At 46.2% G+C, this 22,867-nt stretch overlaps 1 protein-coding gene across 2 annotated transcripts in view; it reads left to right on the forward strand.

The window, feature by feature from the left end:
• Window positions 1–22,867, forward strand: part of mdga1 (MAM domain containing glycosylphosphatidylinositol anchor 1) — a 188,395-nt gene that overhangs the window by 57,624 nt on the left and 107,904 nt on the right. For both annotated transcript variants that reach the window (XM_031902282.1, XM_031902283.1), the window contains exons 2-4: window positions 7,547–7,686; window positions 9,167–9,341; window positions 19,497–19,693. In XM_031902282.1, coding sequence (XP_031758142.1) covers window positions 7,547–7,686; window positions 9,167–9,341; window positions 19,497–19,693 — 512 coding nt within the window. The remainder of the gene's footprint in view (window positions 1–7,546; window positions 7,687–9,166; window positions 9,342–19,496; window positions 19,694–22,867) is intronic.

The following is a 22,867-nucleotide window of genomic DNA, read 5'->3' on the forward strand; positions in this document are numbered from 1 at the left end:
GAATCAGGCCCATAGTGTCTATAGGAAATCATACAATTGCCCCTTCAACTGACAGACTTGTAGCTCAATCTGCTTCCACTGGTCCTTTCAATAAAAAGTAACTTTTATAACAGTATAACCAACTGGGCAGTACAGTATAGGCCTTTATATGGTCTCAGTGACTTCTAACATCCTTATCATTTACAGTAGGGGGTACATTATCCCTTATAATACATGAGTGATACTCAGAGTTCCCTGTATAACTCAGCCTGCAGCCTTGTGCCTTTATATGGGGGGCACAGAACCCCTCAGTGACTGCTAATATCCTTATCATTTACAGTAGGGGGTACATTATCCCTTATAATACATGAGTGATACTCAGAGTTCCCTGTATAACTCAGCCTGCAGCCTTGTGCCTTTATATGGGCACAGAACCCCTCAGTGACTGCTAATATCCTTATCATTTACAGTAGGGGGTACATTATCCCTTATAATACATGAGTGATACTCAGAGTTCCCTGTATAACTCAGCCTGCAGCCTTGTGCCTTTATATGGGGGGCACAGAACCCCTCAGTGACTGCTAATATCCTTATCATTTACAGTAGGGGGTACATTATCCCTTATAATACATGAGTGATACTCAGAGTTCCCTGTATAACTCAGCCTGCAGCCTTGTGCCTTTATATGGGGGGCACAGAACCCCTCAGTGACTGCTAATATCCTTATCATTTACAGTAGGGGGTACATTATCCCTTATAATACATGAGTGATACTCAGAGTTCCCTGTATAACTCAGCCTGCAGCCTTGTGCCTTTATATGGGGGGCACAGAACCCCTCAGTGACTGCTAATATCCTTATCATTTACAGTAGGGGGTACATTATCCCTTATAATACATGAGTGATACTCAGAGTTCCCTGTATAACTCAGCCTGCAGCCTTGTGCCTTTATATGGGGGGCACAGAACCCCTCAGTGACTGCTAATATCCTTATCATTTACAGTAGGGGGTACATTATCCCTTATAATACATGAGTGATACTCAGAGTTCCCTGTATAACTCAGCCTGCAGCCTTGTGCCTTTATATGGGGGGCACAGAACCCCTCAGTGACTGCTAATATCCTTATCATTTACAGTAGGGGGTACATTATCCCTTATAATACATGAGTGATACTCAGAGTTCCCTGTATAACTCAGCCTGCAGCCTTGTGCCTTTATATGGGGGGCACAGAACCCCTCAGTGACTGCTAATATCCTTATCATTTACAGTAGGGGGTACATTATCCCTTATAATACATGAGTGATACTCAGAGTTCCCTGTATAACTCAGCCTGCAGCCTTGTGCCTTTATATGGGCACAGAACCCCTCAGTGACTGCTAATATCCTTATCATTTACAGTAGGGGGTACATTATCCCTTATAATACATGAGTGATACTCAGAGTTCCCTGTATAACTCAGCCTGCAGCCTTGTGCCTTTATATGGGGGGCACAGAACCCCTCAGTGACTGCTAATATCCTTATCATTGACAGTAGGGGGTACATTATCCCTTATAATACTCACAGTTCCCAGTATAACAGCCCTGTGTAAGTGGATTTATAATGAGTGTTTATATCCCCATACAATGAAACTTGGATTTATTGTCCGTGATTAAACGATCACTTATTTTATCTCCAACTTTCCTTCCAAATTAGGGGCCGGATTTATCATCTGTGATAAAATTATCACTTTTTTTTATCTCCAAATTTCCCGGCGGATCTCGGTGCGGATTCATATCTCTGCGCTAAATGTGTCAAAATGTTTTCATCTTAAACTTCCCCACGGACATTAGTGGGATTTTATTATCTGCGCTTAATGTATCCCTTGTTCCCCCCCCCCGGCCCCCCCGCCCCCCCCCCCGGCCCCTCTCTTCCCTTTATTATCCCGGCTCAATGTATCATTTGTTTTTATTTCCAAATTTCCTTATAGATTATGAGCTGAGTTTTATAATGTGAGATAAATGTGTCTGTGGCTCCATAATAAACTCTCCTCGTTAGGGAATCTCTGCAGTCGGCGCTGCTGAAGCTTTATCCTTGGGAAAATAATTTGGAAATAAGGGGCAGAGAGAAGGGATTCTGAATTGTACAAAATTCCTTTAGGTTTTCTGGGCGTTTATTTTAGTTTTATTGATGACATATTCATAAGGTTTGCATATTGCTGGCAAATTGTATTTCTGTTCAGTCTATGAGCCAACCTAAGGGGCTGTTCCTGCTGAATTGTGCTTAGTACAGGGGAATCCCTATGTGCCATAGTTTTATGGTATCTCTCTGTACAGTCTATGGGCAAACTTAGGGGGCTGTTCCTGCTGAATTGTGCTTAGTACAGGGGAATCCCTATGTGCCATAGTTTTATGGTATCTCTCTGTACAGGCTATGAGCAAACTTAGGGGGCTGTTCCTGCTGAATTGTGCTTAGTACAGGGGAATCCCTATGTGCCATAGTTTATGGTATCTCTCTGTACAGGCTATGGGCAAACTTAGGGGGCTGTTCCTGCTGAATTGTGCTTAGTACAGGGGAATCCCTATGTGCCATAGTTTTATGGTATCTCTCTGTACAGGCTATGAGCAAACTTAGGGGGCTGTTCCTGCTGAATTGTGCTTAGTACAGGGGAATCCCTATGTGCCATAGTTTTATGGTATCTCTCTGTACAGGCTATGGGCAAACTTAGGGGGCTGTTCCTGCTGAACTGTAGGTATATATAAATATAATGTTTCCACCCAGGAGCATTACATGGCAGGGATATTTCGGTGCCAAGCCTTTAAAGGATCTCATTAGGAATTCTGCCATATTGTTGCTCCCCTATAGGGAATGGTCGCTGCCAGCTCTATTCAAAGCAATTTGCATACCAATATTTGGGGAGCTCCCAAGTGCTCCAAGATACACAGTTACTGTGTCCCAGAACTCATTCAGCCACAGCGGGGCAAGATGGAGACAGTAGGGCAAGATGGAGACAGTAGGGCAAGATGGAGACAGTAGGGCAAGATGGAGACAGTAGGGCAAGATGGAGACAGTAGGGCAAGATGGAGACAGTAGGGCAAGATGGAGACAGTAGGACAAGATGGAGACAGTAGGGCAAGATGGAGACAGAAGGCAAGATGGAGACAGTAGGACAATATGGGCAGTAGGACAGTGAGCAGTAGGGCAAGATGGAGACAGTAGGGCAAGATGGAGACAGTAGGGGCAAGATGGAGACAGTAGGGCAAGATGGAGACAGTAGGCAAGATGGAGACAGTAGGGCAAGATGGAGACAGAAGGGCAAGATGGAGACAGTAAGGAACAAGATGGAACAGTAGGACAAGATGGAGACAGTAGGGCAAGATGGAGACAGTAGGGCAAGATGGAGACAGTAGGGCAAGATGGAGACAGTAGGACAAGATGGAGACAGTAGGGCAAGATGGAGACAGTAGGGCAAGATGGAGACAGTAGGACAAGATGGAGACAGTAGGACAAGATGGAGACAGTAGGGGCAAGATGGAGACAGTAAGGGCAAGATGGAGACAGTAGGGCAAGATGGAGACAGTAGGGCAAGATGGAGACAGTAGGGCAAGATGGAGACAGTAAGGGCAAGATGGAGACAGTAGGGCAAGATGGAGACAGTAGGACAAGATGGAGACAGTAGGGCAAGATGGAGACAGTAGGGCAAGATGGAGACAGTAAGGGCAAGATGGAGACAGTAGGGCAAGATGGAGACAGTAGGACAAGATGGAGACAGTAGGGCAAAGATGGAGACAGTAGGACAAGATGGAGACAGTAGGGCAAGATGGAGACAGTAGGGCAAGATGGAGACAGTAGGGCAAGATGGAGACAGTAGGGCAAGATGGAGACAGTAGGGCAAGATGGAGACAGTAGGGCAAGATGGAGACAGTAGGGGACAAGATGGAGACAGTAGGGCAAGATGGAGACAGTAGGGCAAGATGGAGACAGTAGGGCAAGATGGAGACAGTAGGGCAAGATGGAGACAGCAGGACAAGATGGAGACAGTAGGGCAAGATGGAGACAGTAGGGCAAGATGGAGACAGTAGGGCAAGATGGAGACAGTAGGGCAAGAGACAGTAGGGCAAGAGACAGTAGGGCAAGAGACAGTAGGGCAAGATGGCGACAGTAGGGCAAGATTGAGACAGTAGGGCAAGAAAATATCAGGGCAATGGGGGGGTAGCAGAGCAAAATGAAAGCAATAATATTATTATCATATCAACGTTACCCAACAGTTTGCCCTTTTGATGTTTAAAAATAGAGTTGTAGTTCTACTACACCTGACGTATATTGCCCAGCTCTAGCTGTAATGGGTTCTGACAGTATCCGGTTGCCCGGGGCCCCTCCGCACGCACTTTCTAAAGACCGAGCAAGAGACATTGGCAGGGGGTGAATCTGAGGTTGTGCTGCACCTTAACCCCCATGCACCTGTGATCAGGATCTCGGGCTCATTACAAAGCTGCAGTATAAGTGGAGTTTGGCTGCACTTACCCAGCGCTCCCTACCCCCCCCCCCCCTTCCTGTGTCCATTTAAGGATCATGTCCAGGGGCTCAGCCTCCCATTGCTTCCCGGCTATGAGCCGTATGATTGATGCCATGAATTATTCACTGGCAGATCCCTCGCCCCCGCGCCCTGTAACCTGCGCGTATTATACGTACAGCAATGGGGCTTGGGGGTTTGAGTGTGGGGGTTACTAACAGAATATGTGAGATCTGCCCCCCCCCCCGGCCGTATTGATCCATGTACAGATACCTGGCAGCGCTTAACCCCATCAGACTAGTGAGGTTCTGTGTCTGTTTAACAGCCAATAGCAAAAACAAACAGAGACAAATAATAATGATTAGGCGCCGCGGGCTACGATTTTAAAGGCTACATAAAGCCTAAAAAGAAATGCTGTATTTTATATACTGTACCAGCCCAGAGGTACAGCCCCCCTATAACAGTAATGATCCAGGCCTTTACATTTACCCAGCAGCCCCAATCTTGTGTCTTTTTAAGCCGTCTGTTGTGTGTCGGGGGCACTGCACGTGCTCAGTGGGCTCTGGGCTGCTGCTGAGAAGCGTAGGGGGCGGGGAAATCATCAAGCAGGAAGTGAGGTCATAGAAGCTGATGCTACAGGGCACTAGGTACCTACTTCTTCTGCACCCATAGTCTGGTCTCTTGTCCCCCCCTATGACTGAGCCTTGAGTTGCCCCATCTTAACACGATTACCCCCTATATGAACAGGTGCCCCTGGGCAATTCCCAACTCCAACAGGGCGTGGCTAATGTGGATAGGAAACTCCTCCTCCCATACATACCTCCATAGACCCAGCCCAACAACGAGGGTCCTATCTGACAGAGCAGGGGAAGGTCTAATGCCCCATCCCATATATATATATATATATACACACACACAAGGAAAGCAAGGGGATTTCCTATTGGTTACTGGCATTACTACTTCTGTTACATTCCCCCTTCCTATTTGAGGGGCAGTTCTGTTTTCTTCTCTCCCCTTTGACGTATGGAGAGAGCAGCAATCAGTACATCAGCCCCTATCCCTTATCCCCCCCCCCCCCAGACTTGGGAACCCACAGAGCTTATTATCAGTAATTTGCTGGCAGTTGTAGTCGGCAGTTAGACTCCTCATCCAGGTCACAAATGCGTCGGAGCTCTGTGTCCGGATTCCTGGAAATTCCAAATAAAATGACCCCGCGGCTGAATGGTGTTTTTGTGTTGGAGACAGATATATTAGCGGCAGGGCCTCGTGGGCTCCGATGAATGGGGGGGGGGGGGGGGGGGCAATCGCCATGGTTTGTATCTCAGGGGCAGAAAAATGTTTTTCATCACTATTTGATTCATTTGTTTTCATGAAATCACTTCCTATAGATATACTGATTGTTTCCCCCAGCTAATCCCATTGGCCTCTTCTATTCCTCCTCCCCAGCTAATCCCATTGGCCCCTTGTATTCCTCCTCTCCAGCTAATCCCATTGGCCCGTTGTATTCCTCCCCCCCAGCTAATCCCATTGGCCCCTTGTATTCCTCCTCCCCAGCTAATCCCATTGGCCCCTTGTATTCCTCCTCCCCAGCTAATCCCCTTGGACCCTTGTATTCCTCCTCCCCAGCTAATGCCATTGGCCCCTTGTATTCCTCCTCCCCAGCTAATGCCATTGGGTTCCTAGATTCCTCCTCCCCAGCTAATGCCATTGGGTTCCTAGATTCCTCCTCCCCAGCTAATGCCATTGGGTTTCTAGATTCCTCCTCCCCAGCTAATGCCATTGGGTTCCTAGATTCCCCCTCCCCAGCTAATGCCATTGGGTTCCTAGATTCCTCCTCCCCAGCTAATCCTATTGGGTTCCTAGATTCCTCCTCCCAGCTAATGCCATTGGGTTCCTAAATTCCTCCTCCCCAGCTAATGCCATTGGGTTCCTAGATTCCTCCTCCCCAGCTAATGCCATTGGGTTCCTAAATTCCTCCTCCCCAGCTAATGCCATTGGGTTCCTAAATTCCTCCTCCCCAGCTAATGCCATTGGGTTCCTAGATTCCTCCTCCCCAGCTAATGCCATTGGGTTCCTAGATTCCTCCTCCCCAGCTAATGCCATTGGGTTCCTAGATTCCTCCTCCCCAGCTAATGCCATTGGGTTTCTAGATTCCTCCTCCCCAGCTAATGCCATTGGGTTCCTAGATTCCTCCTCCCCAGCTAATGTCATTGGGTTCCTAGATTCCTCCTCCCCAGCTAATGCCATTGGGTTCCTAGATTCCTCCTCCCCAGCTAATGCCATTGGGTTCCTAGATTCCTCCTCCCCAGCTAATGCCATTGGGTTCCTAGATTCCTCCTCCCCAGCTAATGCCATTGGGTTCCTAGATTCCTCCTCCCCAGCTAATGCCATTGGGTTTCTAGATTCCTCCTCCCCAGCTAATGCCATTGGGTTCCTAGATTCCTCCTCCCCAGCTAATGCCATTGGGTTTCTAGATTCCTCCTCCCCAGCTAATGCCATTGGGTTCCTAGATTCCTCCTCCCCAGCTAATCCCATTGGGTTCCTAGATTCCTCCTCCCCAGCTAATCCTATTGGGTTCCTAGATTCCTCCTCCCCAGCTAATGCCATTGGGTTTCTAGATTCCTCCTCCCCAGCTAATGCCATTGGGTTCCTGGATTCCTCCTCCCCAGCTAATCCCATTGGGTCCCTAGATTCCTCCTCCCCAGCTAATCCCATTGGGTCCCTAGATTCCTCCTCCCCAGCTAATCCCATTGGGTCCCTAGATTCCTCCTCCCCAGCTAATCCCATTGGGTCCCTAGATTCCTCCTCCCCAGCTAATCCCATTGGGTCCCTAGATTCCTCCTCCCCAGCTAATCCCATTGGGTCCCTAGATTCCTCCTCCCCAGATAATCCCATTGGGTCCCTAGATTCCTCCTCCCCAGATAATCCCATTGGGTTCCTAGATTCCTCCTCCCCAGCTAATCCCATTGGGTTTTCTTAATAAATTAATATTATTTATCTTTTATTTCTATAATTAATATTATTTATCTTTTATTTCTATAAAAGAATTAACTGAACCCAATTTTTGCCCCCTACAGCCCCGCCTCAGGCACAAATCATACACGCGGGGCAGGCCTGTGTGGTGAAGGAAGATAACATCAGCGAGCGCGTTTATACCATACGGGAGGGGGACATCTTGGTTCTGCAGTGCCTGGTGACGGGCCACCCGCGACCTCAGGTAAGTTCTGCTGCCGTTTCCCAGAAGCAGGTCCCATAGCAACGAGATAACAGTTAAATATTGGTGTACTACAGTTCCCAGCATGCCCAGTGAGCTCGCTATCTTGGCCAAAGGCTGTAGCTTTACAGTTAACTGGCCGTGCAGTTCTGCAATGTAATTCATATATATAATTCTCTCTCTCCCCCACTTATTCTTAATAATATTTATTCTGCGCAGCGGGGGGGGCAGCGAATGTTTTTTCCTTTTATCTTTAATCCTCATCGTGGGGAGAAGGTAATGTACTTTAAAATACAGGGTACGGCTGGTGCTTTTATAGTTTAGAGGCGGGAGGGTGTATTTAGTGAATAGTGTAGTGAGCTGTCACCGCTACTCATACGGCAATACCCGGGCCCTGTAATGGGAACAGCCGCAGTGGGTGTGAGCCTTTATATCTGCTTATACTCACATATATATATATACACCCACTCACTCACCGGCTGCTGCTTTGTATCATATCATTAGTATATTGTACTATACACCGTGTACCTGCTGAACTAGCTGAGTATAGAGATTACGTAAGAGGGAGTTTAAGGATATAAGCAAACTTAGGGGGCTGTTCCTGCTGAATTGTGCTTAGTACAGGGGAATCCCTATGTGCCATAGTTTTATGGTATCTCTCTGTACAGGCTATGGGCAAACTTAGGGGGCTGTTCCTGCTGAATTGTGCTTAGTACAGGGGAATCCCTATGTGCCATAGTTTTATGGTATCTCTCTGTACAGGCTATGGGCAAACTTAGGGGGCTGTTCCTGCTGAATTGTGCTTAGTACAGGGGAATCCCTATGTGCCATAGTTTTATGGTATCTCTCTGTACAGGCTATGGGCAAACTTAGGGGGCTGTTCCTGCTGAATTGTGCTTAGTACAGGGGAATCCCTATGTGCCATAGTTTTATGGTATCTCTCTGTACAGGCTATGAGCAAACTTAGGGGGCTGTTCCTGCTGAATTGTGCTTAGTACAGGGGAATCCCTATGTGCCATAGTTTTATGGTATCTCTCTGTACAGGCTATGGGCAAACTTAGGGGGCTGTTCCTGCTGAATTGTGCTTAGTACAGGGGAATCCCTATGTGCCATAGTTTTATGGTATCTCTCTGTACAGGCTATGAGCAAACTTAGGGGGCTGTTCCTGCTGAATTGTGCTTAGTACAGGGGTATCCCTATGTGCCATAGTTTTATGGTATCTCTCTGTACAGGCTATGGGCAAACTTAGGGGGCTGTTCCTGCTGAATTGTGCTTAGTACAGGGGAATCCCTATGTGCCATAGTTTTATGGTATCTCTCTGTACAGGCTATGAGCAAACTTAGGGGGCTGTTCCTGCTGAATTGTGCTTAGTACAGGGGAAAACAAATGATTACATTATCTTATATTATTACTACTCTGTCCTGTAAGGTATAATCTGTACATTTATATTCTAAGGGGGTCTCTGTTTCTCGTGTCCCTGCAGGTACGATGGACAAAAACTGCTGGCAGTGCCTCCGATAAGTTCCAGGAGACCTCCATCTACAACGAAACATTGTACATTGAGAAGGTCCAGAGGATGCAGGGAGGTCGATACTATTGTAAAGCCGAGAATGGGGTTGGGGTCCCAGCCATCAAGTCCATTCGAGTAGATGTGCAGTGTAAGTCATTTAAAGGCAGCCAATAACAACCCACAGTTCTACTGTGCATGTGACTTGTCCTTTCAGCCAATCAGGAACAACATAATCTGGTCATGGACTGTGGAGCAAAGAGATCATTTGGCAGAAAAAATCTTGTGCATCATATATATATATATAATACTAAGCAGCACATTACTAACATTCCTCACAGAATACAATCACCCCAAAATTTCCCAGGGCAAGACTAGAATCTCAGCCATAAAGCAGGGCAGGACTGCTGCTTACAATGGGGGGATCAGATAGGATCTGTGCCACTGTGACAGAATGCTCTGTTATACAGATAGCTAGAATCTCAGCCATAAAGCAGGGCAGGACTGCTGCTTACAATGGGGGGATCAGATAGGATCTGTGCCACTGTGACAGAATGCTCTGTTATACAGATAGCTAGAATCTCAGCCATAAAGCAGGGCAGGACTGCTGCTTACAATGGGGGGGATCAGATAGGATCTGTGCCACTGTGACAGAATGCTCTGTTATACAGATAGCTAGAATCTCAGCCATAAAGCAGGGCAGGACTGCTGCTTACAATGGGGGGGGGGGGGGGGGATAGGATCTGTGCCACTGTGACAGAATGCTCTGTTATACAGATAGCTAGAATCTCAGCCATAAAGCAGGGCAGGACTGCTGATTACAATGGGGGGGATAGGATCTGTGCCACTGTGACAGAATGCTCTGTTATACAGATAGCTAGAATCTCAGCCATAAAGCAGGGCAGGACTGCTGTTTACAATGGGGGGGATAGGATCTGTGCCACTGTGACAGAATGCTCTGTTATACAGATAGCTAGAATCTCAGCCATAAAGCAGGGCAGGACTGCTGCTTACAATGAGGGATCAGATAGGATCTGTGCCACTGTGACAGAATGCTCTGTTATACAGATAGCTAGAATCTCAGCCATAAAGCAGGGCAGGACTGCTGTTTACAATGGGGGGGATAGGATCTGTGCCACTGTGACAGAATGCTCTGTTATACAGATAGCTAGAATCTCAGCCATAAAGCAGGGCAGGACTGCTGCTTACAATGGGGGGTCAGATAGGATCTGTGCCACTGTGACAGAATGCTCTGTTATACAGATAGCTAGAATCTCAGCCATAAAGCAGGGCAGGACTGCTGCTTACAATGGGGGGATCAGATAGGATCTGTGCCACTGTGACAGAATGCTCTGTTATACAGATAGCTAGAATCTCAGCCATAAAGCAGGGCAGGACTGCTGCTTACAATGGGGGGATCAGATAGGATCTGTGCCACTGTGACAGAATGCTCTGTTATACAGATAGCTAGAATCTCAGCCATAAAGCAGGGCAGGACTGCTGCTTACAATGGGGGGATCAGATAGGGATTTTGATTGGTAAATAACATAACTAATAATAAAGTACCCCCCCATGCCCGCTCCCCTGGGCAGATGATATAGTTGCTTCTCTTTGCTCCCAGATCTCTGACTGTTGTTTCTGACTGCAGTTCTGAAATCCCTGATGATGATGATGATGATGAGACAGAGGAAGGCTTCTGTGCTGCGTCACATTTAGAACTTTGGGGTCAATGAAGTGGCCGGTGGCCTTGTCATACTAACATCTACTCTTCACATGGACTTGGTAACATGGAGCTCCTATGGGGGAGCTCAGTGTGTGTCTCGCTATGGGGGGGCCCCTGGGCTAATGGCTGATCCCTCGGAGTCGCAGTGGGGGGCAAAAGTGCGGCTGAATGGGAGATTAACCCCCAGGAACAGTTGTCTGGTTATGACTGATTTGCCCAGTTACTCATGTAATCACCCCCATATGTCGGAGATACCACTCTGACCGCTCTGCATTAACCCTGTGCCCCCCTATTGCCCCCCACTACCCTCTCTGAGCAACACCCACCTTCCCTGTCATGATCCGACCTTTTCTCCTTCTTTATATCATCCCCATCATGTAATATATTATTCCCTTTATATGATACACCCCACTGTCTGTGTGATAAACCCCACCCACTGTCATAAACCCCACCCTCTTGTTTTTAGCCCCACCTCTCCTTTATACACTAACCCCTATATGGTGCTAAGTTTGCCAAGAACAGTAAGCCATAGCAACCAATAAGATAAAACCAGTAAATGCTACCTGCTGATTGGTTGCTATGGGTTACTGCTCTTGTGCTGTATATCCTGCAGTACTGCAGTTGGGGGTCACAGGTGACTTTGCAGACATACCCATATGAAATCAGCGCAAGGCTTTTCAAAGAAATTACAGGTATTTTGACACTTTTTGATTATCCTAGAAAAATGTCTGGCGTTAATAGCCTTTCCCGCTGAATGCAGCCTTCATGCTGGGTAGGAGGGGGCAATACTGGGATCTGATCTCCATTATCTCCATCGGATCCTTCGATTGCCCCGCAGAGTGAGTGTTTTACCCACCCCCAGGTACCGAGGAGTTGGGGGGGGACAAAGAAGCAAGATGTAATTTTAAGAAAACTGAGAAAGTCACACATTTAAAGTGACATTTTCCTATAAAAATAACTCATTACTCATAACTAATATCCTTATCATTTACAGTAGGGGGTACATTATCCCTTATAATACATGAGTGATACTCAGAGTTCCCTGTATAACTCAGCCTGCAGCCTTGTGCCTTTATATGGGGGGCACAGAACCCCTCAGTGACTGCTAATATCCTTATCATTTACAGTAGGGGGTACATTATCCCTTATAATACATGAGTGATACTCAGAGTTCCCTGTATAACTCAGCCTGCAGCCTTGTGCCTTTATATGGGCACAGAACCCCTCAGTGACTGCTAATATCCTTATCATTTACAGTAGGGGGTACATTACCCCTTATAATACATGAGTGATACTCAGAGTTCCCTGTATAACTCAGCCTGCAGCCTTGTGCCTTTATATGGGGGGCACTGAACCCCTCAGTGACTGCTAATATCCTTATCATTTACAGTAGGGGGTACATTATCCCTTATAATACATGAGTGATACTCAGAGTTCCCTGTATAACTCAGCCTGCAGCCTTGTGCCTTTATATGGGGGGCACAGAACCCCTCAGTGACTGCTAATATCCTTATCATTTACAGTAGGGGGTACATTATCCCTTATAATACATGAGTGATACTCAGAGTTCCCTGTATAATATGGGCACAGCATTAGAATGTTCTGGAACCAACCTGCTGTCATTTAGATCATTAGAAGGAATATATTTCCCCCTGTGTCCCAGGCCGTGTTCTATTTGTATTCTCTCTGCAAACATTGGGTTTTCCGGCTCTGGATTCATGTAACTGCCAGATGTGCCCCCCCTTATTCACAAAGGGAGAACACGCTCAGCTGGGAGGGCACTGACCCCCGGGTCCAACATCTCCATCGGGAGAGCCCCCCGCAGGCACTCTAATAGGGAGGCTATGAGACCGTGTACAGAACAATAAGGCAATTACACACTGTCAGCCTGGTTATGTGACAGCTGGGTCAGGTCATGCTAATCTAATCCATGCCGGGAAGAACCAATAGACCGGCGCGGGGGGGGGGGGGGGGGGTTAGCTAAGGAATTTCATTCTCTTCTCTGCATTGTGTAACATAGAGGCAACTGCTGAATAGAAGTGTCAGTTCTTGCGCAGAAACAGCAAGTATTGTCTGCTTGTCTGTATGTGTGAGATACAGGGCTTTTGGTCAGGGCCCCCCCTTAGCTCATAACAAGGTTGCAGATATATAGAAACATTGGGGTAACAGTCACCCTGCTATAGTTCCAGGGGTACCCAGGGCACAAATAAGCACTCACCCCAAATCCCCCCCTAACTGGCCTTCAGGCTGGGCCCCCTTAGCCCATAACAAGGTTACAGATATATAGAAACATTGGGGTAACAGTCACCCCGCTATAGTTCCAGGGGTACCCAGGGCACAAATAAGCACTCACCCCAAATCCCCCCCTAACTGGCCTTCAGGCTGGGCCCCCTTAGCCCATAACAAGGTTACAGATATATAGAAACATTGGGGTAACAGTCACCCTGCTATAGTTCCAGGGTACCCATGGCACAAATAAGCACTCACCCCAAATCCCCCCCTAACTGGCCTTCAGGCTGGGCCCCCTTAGCCCATAACAAGGTTACAGATATATAGAAACATTGGGGTAACAGTCACCCCGCTATAGTTCCAGGGGTACCCAGGGCACAAATAAGCACTCACCCCAAATCCCCCCCTAACTGGCCTTCAGGCTGGGCCCCCTTAGCCCATAACAAGGTTACAGATATATAGAAACATTGGGGTAACAGTCACCCCGCTATAGTTCCAGGGGTACCCAGGGCACAAATAAGCACTCACCCCAAATCCCCCCCTAACTGGCCTTCAGGCTGGGCCCCCTTAGCCCATAACAAGGTTACAGATATATAGAAACATTGGGGTAACAGTCACCCCGCTATAGTTCCAGGGGTACCCAGGGCACAAAAAAGCACTCACCCCAAATCCCCCCCTAACTGGCCTTCAGGCTGGGCCCCCTTAGCCCATAACAAGGTTACAGATATATAGAAACATTGGGGTAACAGTCACCCCGCTATAGTTCCAGGGGTACCCAGGGCACAAATAAGCACTCACCCCAAATCCCCCCCCTAACTGGCCTTCAGGCTGGGCCCCCTTAGCCCATAACAAGGTTACAGATATATAGAAACATTGGGTAACAGTCACCCCGCTATAGTTCCAGGGGTACCCAGGGCACAAATAAGCACTCACCCCATATCCCCCCTAACTGGCCTTCAGGCTGGGCCCCCTTAGCCCATAACAAGGTTACAGATATATAGAAACATTGGGGTAACAGTCACCCTGCTATAGTTCCAGGGGTACCCAGGGCACAAATAAGCACTCACCCCAAATCCCCCCCTAACTGGCCTTCAGGCTGGGCCCCCTTAGCCCATAACAAGGTTACAGATATATAGAAACATTGGGGTAACAGTCACCCCGCTATAGTTCCAGGGGTACCCAGGGCACAAATAAGCACTCACCCCAAATCCCCCCCTAACTGGCCTTCAGGCTGGGCCCCCTTAGCCCATAACAAGGTTACAGATATATAGAAACATTGGGGTAACAGTCACCCTGCTATATTTCCAGGGGTACCCAGGGCACAAATAAGCACTCACCCCAAATCCCCCCTAACTGGCCTTCAGGCTGGGCCCCCTTAGCCCATAACAAGGTTACAGATATATAGAAACATTGGGGGTAACAGTCACCCTGCTATAGTTCCAGGGGTACCCAGGGCACAAATAAGCACTCACCCCAAATCCCCCCCTAACTGGCCTTCAGGCTGGGCCCCCTTAGCCCATAACAAGGTTACAGATATATAGAAACATTGGGGTAACAGTCACCCCGCTATAGTTCCAGGGGTACCCAGGGCACAAATAAGCACTCACCCCAAATCCCCCCTAACTGGCCTTCAGGCTGGGCCCCCTTAGCCCATAACAAGGTTACAGATATATAGAAACATTGGGGTAACAGTCACCCCGCTATAGTTCCAGGGGTACCCAGGGCACAAATAAGCACTCACCCCAAATCCCCCCCTAACTGGCCTTCAGGCTGGGCCCCTTAGCCCATAACAAGGTTACAGATATATAGAAACATTGGGGTAACAGTCACCCCGCTATAGTTCCAGGGGTACCCAGGGCACAAATAAGCACTCACCCCAAATCCCCCCCTAACTGGCCTTCAGGCTGGGCCCCCTTAGCCCATAACAAGGTTACAGATATATAGAAACATTGGGGTAACAGTCACCCCGCTATAGTTCCAGGGGTACCCAGGGCACAAATAAGCACTCACCCCAAATACATCGCTTTGATGGCTTTTGGGGTATTTTACAACATGTACAGTGGAGAAAATCTCTTTAATTTATTTGGAAATATTAGGAGTAAACTCCCCCATTGCTTCACCTTACATACTGATAGATACCATAGATGTGAGTGTAGATATTACAGATAATGGTGTTTGCTGGTCCTTTTGGGGATAAATAGCAGAATAAATGTGCGGAAGTTTTATCCGTTTGTAGCCAAACAAAACCCGCTCTCTTTATTGCAATTATTGCTCCTCGTTATTTTACAGGCCGACAGTAAAGTTTAGTTGGCTAAGTACATTCCCTGCTTTATTACAGTCGGTATAATTTGTAAATACACATATTTCTGCGGCGCTGGGGAAATATTTGTGTATCCGACTAACACGCGGCACTGGGAAATTTAGTACAAACGTCTTTATTTGCCTTAATGTAACAAAGCTGCTGCCTATAAACGAGACGCCTAACGTCTCCCCGCAGAGTGGCGCCGAGTATCCACCCCAGTGCCAACACTGTGCCCATTCGCTGCCCCATAGGGGATATATATCACTGCAAACAAAACCATATTAGGCGCTTGTTGTGGGATCCGAGTGAGGCAAATTGTACCCAAAATGGTCCCGCAAATTATTCTTGCAAATAAAATTAAAAATGTAATAGTGTTTATGGCAGAATTTGTGCGTCCGCGATAGACCCCCGGAAACCTTCTCTGTAATTTATAAAGGCTATTAATAAAGAATTGCTCTTTATTGTGCAGTAAAAATGAATACTATAATAACCTTGCAAGAAAATGTCTGTAGAAAGTGTAATTAGTACTAAATAAAGAGAGAACAGACTGTACAATATGGGAAAGAGGATACTGTGTATATAAATGTGCCAAGAATGTTACAGGTTTTGCCCCCCTCGTAACTTTAGGGCCCCCGTCTATTTTCCTATTTTGCTGATGAGTAAATAAACATATACAGGTATCGGACCCCTTATCCAGATCCCAACTAAGATATAATTTATCCTTATTGGGGCAGAACAGTCCTATTGGGTTTATTTAATGGTTAAATGATTCCCTTTTCTCTGTAATAATAAAACAGTACCTGTACTTGATCCCAACTAAGATATAATTACCCCTTATTGGGGCAGAACAGCCCTATTGGGTTTATTTAATGGTTAAATGATTCCCTTTTCTCTGTAATAATAAAACAGTACCTGTACTTGATCCCAACTAAGATATAATTACCCCTTATTGGGGCAGAACAGCCCTATTGGGTTTATTTAATGGTTAAATGATTCCCTTTTCTCTGTAATAATAAAACAGTACCTGTACTTGATCCCAACTAAGATATAATTACCCCTTATTGGGGGCAGAACAGCCCTATTGGGTTTATTTCATGTTTAATGATTCCCTTTTCTCTGTAAAACCCAAACAATCCTATTGGGTTTGAATTACTGTTTAAATATTTCTTTTTGTGTAGACATAAGGTAGGAGGTCCGAATTACGGAAAGACCCCTTATCTGGAAAACCCCAGGTCCCGAGGATTCTAGATAATGGGTCAGATATTAAAGGGAAACTCTATCCAAAACCACTTTTTGTGCATATTGAAATAAACTGACTTTCCAAGCGACTGTTTGTTATACATTGAGATGAAACGTTCCGAGAGGCTTCGCAGCTCTGGGTAAATCTAATGATTATTGGAAGCAGCGTCTGCCCCTTTGTGTTCGGTTCCATCCCGTAATACGATGTAACAGACGTCGGCTCCACCTCTCGGCCTTTGTTTCGGCTCCACCTGTGACATTGTTTCTCCTATGAGTCTCAGAAGCAATTACCTTTACAAATAACTGAAACCCATAGAAAGCTTTAATGGCTGAATAGTGGGAAACGGCTCGGAGTTATATTTTCCTTCATTGTGCAAAGACTCGTTTTGGCACGGAGTTTCTCCGTTAACTTGTTTCTTTACCAGTTTCTCATAATATATTAACTCATTCCTGTTTATGCTTTTACCCAATGAAATCAATGATATCTTGGTGTAACCTCATAAACACTTTAATGCCCTGCTTGGCTACAGGTTGGTTTTGCCCCATGAATATTTGAAGCTCTAACTGACAATACACATCGGTCTGGCCCGCTGAATGTTCTAATGCGGTTGGTTCTGCCTTTGCTCATTTCCGAGTTGGCAGCGCACAGACCACAAGCGGATCAGAACCAGTCACTGCCCCTATTGATCCATGGGAAGGGTTTCCGGGCAGCCAAGCAGCGTTCTCTGTGGGTTCATCTTGTCTCCGGCCGACGCCGCTCACGAGGGATCAGCCTGGGGGGAATGTTCCTTTGCATTGTTGGGCTGTCGGCTCATCAGGCTGAAAGGGTTCAGGGCAGACGGGGAGAATTAAGGGCACTGACTTCATAAAGAAGATTATTTATTTTGTGATGAGATTAAGAGAGCTCCTTCGGGAGCCGAGGCTCATTTTACTAGATGACTGTGCCATTGATCAGTTTGCTCCATTTGATTAATCAGTTTCTCTCCCTATGTCACTCTTTGCCCATCAGGTGTTTCGGTTTAACTCCTTCTCTTCTCTCGCCTGATCCCTCCCGGGCCTGAATGAGAAAGACCAACTGAAGAGTTGGCTTGAAAAAATAAAATTGATCCAAATGACGTGTCCATTGCAGCTCTCCAGCCTTTGTTGAATTATATATCACAATAAAATAATAATTGGACAGTTGAAATGGTTATTAATGGTTAGATAAAGACCCAACCCTGCCCCAAATACAGACTATTGACCCCAGTTGTATGGGCAAATATTAGTTTCAGTTATGGTTTTTGTTCTGCCAGAAATAGCCATTGGTTTCCATAATTTGTATTACAGCAAATAAAGCTATTTGTTAGTTGGCTTGGGATGCCACCTTTGTTCACCTTTGAGTTAACGTTTAGTATGATGTAGAGAGTGATATTCTGAGACAATTTGCAATTGGTCTTCATTTTTTATTATTTGTAGTTAGTTAGTTATTTCACTTTTTGTTCAGCAGCTCTCCAGTTTGGTGTATCAGAAGCTATTTGGTTGCTAGGGCCCAAATTATCTTAGTAACCAGGGAGTGGTATGAATGAGAGACAGGAATATAAATAGGGGAGGGGCTGAATAGAAAGATAAGGAATAGGTTTTGGCTGCCGGGGTCAGTGACCCCCATTTGAAAGCTGCAAAGAGTTAGAAGAAGAAGGGAAATAATAAATAAACTATAACAAATAAATAATGAAGACCAATTAAAAAGTTGCTTAGAAATAGCCATTCTATAACATACGTAAAGGTGACCCCCCCCCTTCCCCCCCAACTTTAAGAGAAGGTAAGGTAAATAAGAACAAAATGAATAACTGGTAAGAGAGTAAAAGGCAGATAATTGACAGGGAAATAAAGGGGTTAAAAGAGAAGGTGAGGACCTATGGGTGCAGCTATGGCCAATAAACAAATCAGACACATGGGTGTGGGGCAGTTAAATGGAACTCGGGGTGTGTAAGTGTAGGAAGGAGTACATTACAAGGCAGTTATGGATTTAATAAAATTCAATAATTATCACAGAAACAGAAAAAGGTGCTAGCAGGGTGATGTAAAGAAATCACAACTTTCTTGTTGCTGGGCTCACTGACCTTAGCAACCTCACATTATTTAACGCTTCACTTTGAAGAGACAGAAGGGAAAGGCAAATATTTAAGAAAAACAGGGGCTTGTTTAGGGTTACTACTATTACTTACCCTTTAATAATCAACCTTTCCTCTCTTATAAAGACTATTCCTACAGCATCGTCCAAGGCCCTGAGACAACACTACATTTAAAAGACTTGGGGGTGCATCACATGACCATCCTACATTAGTTCAGGCAGTTAATAGCATGGCAGTTGGCTCTGAACTACAACTCCCAGCATCCTTGCACAGCAATAACCCTGTACCAGCTGGAGGGCCATTGCTTGCACATCTGCACACTGTGAGTCCCATCATAGCCCTTTGGCTTTGCGCATTGTATCTGACTTTCACAGACTTTACTATCACGTATGTGCCCCAGGGGAATCATCTGTGCCCTCTCTTTTTCCGCCTTTCCTTATGAGGAATAGACTTTCCCAGCCACCGTGAAGCCATATGTATTGCATTCTGGGAAAACTCAGAGGAACAAAAGCTGGAGTGCTGCAAGTCCTGACTATTTGTGCCCAGATATCATTATATTGGCTATACGTCCCCATCATTAGATTTGTTTCTTCACAGTTTTAACTTAATATCTCTGTCATTTACATTTCTTAAACTCAGTTCAATGCACCCCAATATGTCCATGCCCAGTCATATAACAACCACTGCGGACCTACCTTCCAGATCTAGATGAGCCCATTCTCACCATTCATCAGACCATTAGCGACGTGCGAGGGAGCTTCTACCAAGAGAAAACAGTTTTCCTGCGCTGCACGGTCAGTTCCAACCCGCCGGCGCGGTTCATATGGAAACGGGGTTTCGAGATTCTCTCCCACAATCAGGACAACGGAGTGGATATTTATGAGCCACTGTATACACAGGTAGGCCCTTACTGCCATATTTTCTGTGATGCGGTTTTATTGATGACGTTTTTTGCCGTTGTTTGTAATTAATATGATATAAGGTCCAGTGTTGGACTGGGGTGCCAAGGACCCACCAGAAAACCTTAGGCCTTGGGCCCACTCCCAAATTATTTTTCATTCACTTTTACTCAGTCTCTATATTTTCCTAGTTTTTTACCTTTACATACTATAATCTATTCTTCTATATGTTTAGTTGCTTTGTTTCCATAGAGAAATAGGGAATGGCCATGAGTTAGGCCAAATGGCTAGACACCTGGGCCCACTGGGAATATCCCTGGTATCCCTGTGGGCCAGTCCAACACTGATGAGGTTATACGTTCAGGTTGTGATCCACCAATTCCACCAATTGGGGTCTGCACTACCTAGAATTCCAGTAGTGGGACATCTATCCCATGTACCCAATGACAGTGACCAAGTAAATCTCAATGATAATGTGAAGTCTGTGGTTCTAGAGACCACAAAAATGTCTTGGGGGACCATTTCGGTCTTCATTTGGAAATATCCAGCTTTACATCCACTAAGACACATCCATAAGGATGTTTGTCCAAAGTTTTGGATAATAGCCATGAACATAAGGACTATAGGCTACTAAGACCATACTGTAGGATGTTGCCAGGTCATTAAAGATCATGAACACCTTAGGAAGGATAAGGATATACAGTGGGATCCTACCTTGCTGAGGCATCCGGAACGGGCCACAAGCCCCCCTTTTCCCCCCAAAATCAGTGGAAGTTCATCACTGTGATAAAATAAGAAAATCTTAATCTAAATAACCACAGATTCTTGAATCTACTCAAGTCACGCCCATGAAGTTCAAAAACCATTAAGATTAGTACTTCAAATCCAAGTCACTCGGGGCCCATGGATTATTGATTCCTAGACGAGCATTTTGTATCAATTAGAAAAATATGAAAGGATACTTAGTTGCAATGGAAACGTGGACTTGAGACGAGGGTTCACTGAGGTCTTTCACTTGGAGTTTGAGATGAAAGAAAAACACAATCTATATATCTACGTGTGTTGTTCTCTTGAGCTTGAAGAGTTCCATTAGGAACAAACTTAGATCCATGGCAGTTCCAATGGCCTGGGGGGGGTCTAGGTTTGTTTCTTTTCAAAGGTTGAACTTGATAACTTATTATGTCACCAATTCTTGCTGGTACAGACTTCCGCCCCCCCAGGGGGATGTTAATATAATTATTTGATTTAGTCTGTTTGATCCATTAAACTCATGCATAGAGAATTGGGGATCCGTGCGTACTGAGAGAATCTTGAATCAGCCGAGGTCGAGTCCATAGAGACTTGAATCTGCTGAAGTCGTCCACACAGAGAGTTGAATCAGCTGAGGTCACGCACGTAAGGAATCAGATAAATTGATACTGACGTTGCATATTCAGTCTTCTAACTGACATCCCAAGGGGCCACCGTGTTCTTTAACATGGAAATACAGCCCTGACTACTTACATAGGGCCTGGAGTTCACTCTCTGCTCATTACTCTCCCTGTGAAGAATCAACACTACATGTTCAGGCTTCTGTAGCTCCATAAATACATCATTTTCAACAAAACAAATTGACGTGCCCTGGACATTTAGCCCAGAAGATGTCCTACTGTCTCCATCTTACCCTACTGTCTCCATCTTGCCCTACTGTCTCCATTTTGCCCTACTATTTCCATCTTGCCCTACTGTCTCCATCTTGCCCTACTGTTTCCATTCTGGCCTACTGTCTCCATCTTGTCCTACTGTCTCCATCTTGCCCTACTGTCTCCATCTTGCCCTACTGTCTCCATCTTGCCCTACTGTCTCCATCTTGGCCTACTATTTCCATTTTGCCCTACTGTCTCCATCTTGCCCTACTGTCTCCATCTTGGCCTACTGTCTCCATCTTGGCCTACTATTTCCATCTTGCCCTACTGTCTCCATCTTGCCCTACTGTCTCCATCTCGCCCTACTATTTCAATCTTGCCCTACTGTCTCCATCTTGTCCTACTGTCCCCATCTTGCCCTACTGTCTTCATCTTGCCCTACTGTCTCCATCTTGCCCTACTGTCTCCATCTTGCCCTACTGTCTCCATCTTGTCCTTCTGTCCCCATCTTGCCCTACTGTCTCCATCTTGCCCTACCGTCTCCATCTTGCCCTACTATCTCCATCTTGCCCTACTGTCTTCATCTTGCCCTACCGTCTCCATCTTGCCCTACCGCCTCCATCTTGCCCTACCGTCTCCATCTTGCCCTACTGTCTCCATCTTGTCCTACTGTCTCCATCTTGCCCTACTGTCTCTATCTTGTCCTACTGTCTCCATCTTGTCCTACAGTCTCCATCTTGCCCTACTGTCTCCATCTTGCCCTACTGTCTCCATCGTGCCCTACTGTCTCCATCTTGCCCTACTGTCTCTTCTCCTACTGTCTCCATGTTGCCCTACTGTCTCCATCTTGCCCTACTGTCTCCATCTTGCCCTACTGTCTCCATACTGCATCCACTTTATCTTTCTAGGGGTCATTTACCATGCAGGATGAGGTGCACAACAATCAAACGAAAAGGCCACAATATGTAACTGAGACGCCCCCCCCCCCCGCCTGTGGGTTATTCAGATACACAAGTCAGGGAGCATCAGAGAGGTGCAGCAGAGGCAGTTGGTAAGGATAGGGCTGGCTGCACCCACTGAGTGAGTGAGATGGGAACACTAAGCTAAGGCAGGGGAGCATCTTTTTATATAAATTCTATTCTCTATTGAAGATAAAATAAACCTCTATATATAATTTTTAGTAAGGGAATAGGAGTTTTCTGGTGACGTTGGATGAACTTGGACTTTACAAACAGCAGACTCCCATCTCCCTAAGCACCCGCTGCGCCACTCTCACCCCCCCATACGCACCCAGACTGCTTATCATGCCTCTGCGATCTCCAGCCTCGTTGCCTTCTAATAAACAGAAATAAATAAATGGGTGTTGTCTGGAGGGTAATGGGCCCCAAACCGCAGGGGAAGAGAAACATTGTTCTTCCAGCAGCAGATCCAGGCACAGAAGGCATTTATTTCTCCAGCCGAGCGTCCCAGAGCCCTGAGACTGTGTACAAAACCAGAGCGTCACTGCCATACGCACAAAGGCAACTGTCAGCTGGGAAACCATACATGA

This window comes from Xenopus tropicalis, chromosome 5, assembly GCF_000004195.4.
Source record: "Xenopus tropicalis strain Nigerian chromosome 5, UCB_Xtro_10.0, whole genome shotgun sequence".
Classification (NCBI taxonomy): Eukaryota; Metazoa; Chordata; class Amphibia; order Anura; family Pipidae; genus Xenopus; species Xenopus tropicalis.